We start from the raw sequence: 2,714 nt of genomic DNA, 5'->3' as shown, positions 1-2,714 counted from the left end.
AAATCCAAGATTTGTAGGGAATGGAGGAGGTCTTAATTGGTGATTCCTAAGAACTAGTTAAGTCCCGTGAATTTAAAGATTTGTTATTGATAGATTAAACTTTGGTGGTGAATTTAAAGGGGTGTTATAGGAAGAATTGTTGGTAAACCCAGATTTGTCTTTGAAATGGACTGGAGGTGATAATCGGTGGTGGTTGTGGTGTTGTCGGAAAAATGGAGGTGCGATGAATGGAGATGATGAGGGATGGGGTTGGCACCAAATCCGATTGGAGAGAGAGAGAGAGAGAGAGAGAGAGAGAGAGAGAGAGAGAGAGAGAGACTATATGTGCGTATGTGTGTGTGGGCATTTTTTATTTTCAACGAAAGTATAAAAATAAATATGGAAAAATACAAAAAAGAAATTAGAAGGGCAAAACACACATTACAAGTGCTTTATGAACCAAATTCACAGGAAATTCATAATTTTGGGACCGAATTCACCGAAAATTCTTAATTTTTGATCATCCATGCAAATTAAAAACTTTTTTAGACCTATCTAAAATTTTTCGAACTCCACGAAGACCAATTTTACGGTTTTGTCAATTTCAAATAGTCTACGCCCCTTGACCCACACTTACCTACACGTCATGATGTTGCATGAAACTTTCGATTCTCGTGGAAACTGTGCCCTGCCCTTTGGAACCGACTCTGTCTCTTGCATAAAGCTATAAATAATAATTCATCGATTGATCAATATGCATACCTTAAAATTTAAGCAAATATCGCTTTTCAGTATACAACTTCATCTCTTAGTGAACCATACGACTTGATCATGGCAGAAAACGATCTTCCGACTTCTAATCAACCGCAGGTTCGTTACTTTGTGGTTCATGTTATTTTCTAAATATGTGTATCGAGTGATAAAAACATGTTTCTTGATAAAACCAGTTATAACAGTATCAGTTAGGAAATGACTTGTATTTTTTTCCTCTTTTTGTTACAAAAGGATGAGCACGAACAACAGAGCTTGAAGTACCTGGATGTAGTGCAAAAAGCAGCACAGACCGCAGTTCCTTATGTATCAAAGGCCTATGATTATGCTAAAGAGAACAGTGGGCCCCTCAAACCTGGAGTGGAAACTATAGAAAGTACTCTCAAGACTGTTGTTGGCCCTGCTTATGATACGTTCCATGAGGTCCCTGTTGAGGTCCTCAAGTTTGCTGATCGTCAGGTCAGTTTGTCTTCCTACTTTTCTCGAAAGTAGTGTTATTTATATAATTCAGAAGATTTGTTTACACATGGTGAAATGATTGCAGGTTGAAGAGTCTGTTAGCAAAGCCAAGTCTATTAGTGTGGCTCCTGACATCAAGAATGTAGGCGTGGTGGAAACCGCATCTGGACTCATGAAAACTGCATACACTACGATAGAGCCAACTGCGAATGAACTTTTAACAAAATACGAGCCAGTTGCAGAGCAACAAGCTGCTTCAGCTTGGCAATCTCTTAACAAGGTTCCACTCTTTCGTAGTGTGGCAAAGGCGGTTATCCCTACAGCAGGTTACGTTTCTGAGAAGTACAACGAGACTGTGAAACAAACAAACGAGGAAGGATACAAGGTTTCTTCTTATCTGCCATTGGTGCCTACTGAGAAGATTGCTAAGGTATTCAAGGATCCAGAGACTGAAGAACATCCAGAACCAGTGGTTTCCAGTGGAGAAGGAGCTGCGGGGGTGGCTCGTTGATTGACATCAATATTGCTATATGGAGATTTGATAGCATGTAGGGTAAATTCTCGTTTTGGTTCATGTTATCGGTGTTTGTTATCTGTGGAGTTTACTAGAAACATACAAATAAATAATATTGCTAATAACTTGTTTAATTGTGAAATGCGAGAGGAGGCAACAAGACTAGCTGATTAAGAAATGTTAAGGTAGATGAAAACATATGTATTGATTGATATATGTGGCTTATTATTATATTAAGCATTGGGATTAATTACGATAGACACACATATATTTATTTCTGATTAATGGTATTATTATATGTTTATGTATTTTTGGGATCGTACTAACATCCTAAAAAGTTTTTTCTTTTGAGAAATTATATATATATATATATATATATATATATATATATATATATATATATATATATATATATATATATATATATATATATATATATATATATATATATATATATATATATATATGTTATAATTTTGTCCATATTACTTTGTCTTTTATAATAACATAAATTGAAAGGGCCAACACAATACCCCACCCCTCCCTTCCCTTCTAACTCTCACCCTTATGTGTTATTGTCGGAAACCTTTGATAGACAACCTCGCTAGAAATATATGTGTTATAAGGGTATAAAATGTCATATCTTTAAAATAGATAGATTGTTAATGTAAAACTATTGTTATAAATTCCTTATTTTCTCTTAGAGCACCCGGTATGGGCCTCAACGATAAGAAACGAGGGTGAGGGGGCACGGCTCAACGCCGTCTTAACGAGGGGAACACCGCCCCCCTAACTCGTTGCATCTCGTCGGTTGAATCTCGTGGCCACGGAAACGAACTGATACGGGAAAAAAAGAACAGTTGCTTATGACCGTTTGCAACGGTCAATTTTCAAACAAATTTTTTTTTTTACCATTTTACCTTTACATATTACTTTTAAACAATTTTTTTAAACCTTTCTCTCATTCTCCTATATCTTATACACATATTTT

At 36.0% G+C, this 2,714-nt stretch overlaps 1 protein-coding gene across 1 annotated transcript; it reads left to right on the top strand.

Annotated features, from left to right (window-relative positions):
* The first annotated feature begins 718 nt into the window (after positions 1–718).
* LOC145076664 (stress-related protein-like) lies at positions 719–1,997 on the top strand. The gene is made up of 3 exons (XM_079022472.1): positions 719–849; positions 985–1,209; positions 1,295–1,997. The coding sequence occupies exons 1-3, from the start codon at positions 811–813 to the stop codon at positions 1,718–1,720; spliced, it is 690 nt and encodes a 229-aa protein (XP_078878598.1). The 5' UTR covers positions 719–810; the 3' UTR covers positions 1,721–1,997.
* Positions 1,998–2,714: the final 717 nt, after the last annotated feature.

This window comes from Lactuca serriola, chromosome 9 (assembly GCF_051521515.1).
Source record: "Lactuca serriola cultivar US96UC23 chromosome 9, Lser_US96UC23_V15, whole genome shotgun sequence".
Classification (NCBI taxonomy): Eukaryota; Viridiplantae; Streptophyta; class Magnoliopsida; order Asterales; family Asteraceae; genus Lactuca; species Lactuca serriola.
The sequence above is the reverse complement of the archived record's forward strand: the minus strand, read 5'-3'. Positions and strand labels throughout refer to the sequence as shown.

What these genes read in the sequence shown, in the direction of transcription:
- LOC145076664 (XM_079022472.1), top strand. Translation starts at nt 811, where the DNA reads ATGGCAGAAAACGATCTTCCGACTTCTAATCAACCGCAG. An exon ending in CGACTTCTAATCAACCGCAG is followed by an intron (nt 850 to 984) that starts GTTCGTTACTTT and finishes TTGTTACAAAAG; the next exon opens with GATGAGCACGAACAACAGAG. An exon ending in TCAAGTTTGCTGATCGTCAG is followed by an intron (nt 1,210 to 1,294) that starts GTCAGTTTGTCT and finishes AAATGATTGCAG; the next exon opens with GTTGAAGAGTCTGTTAGCAA.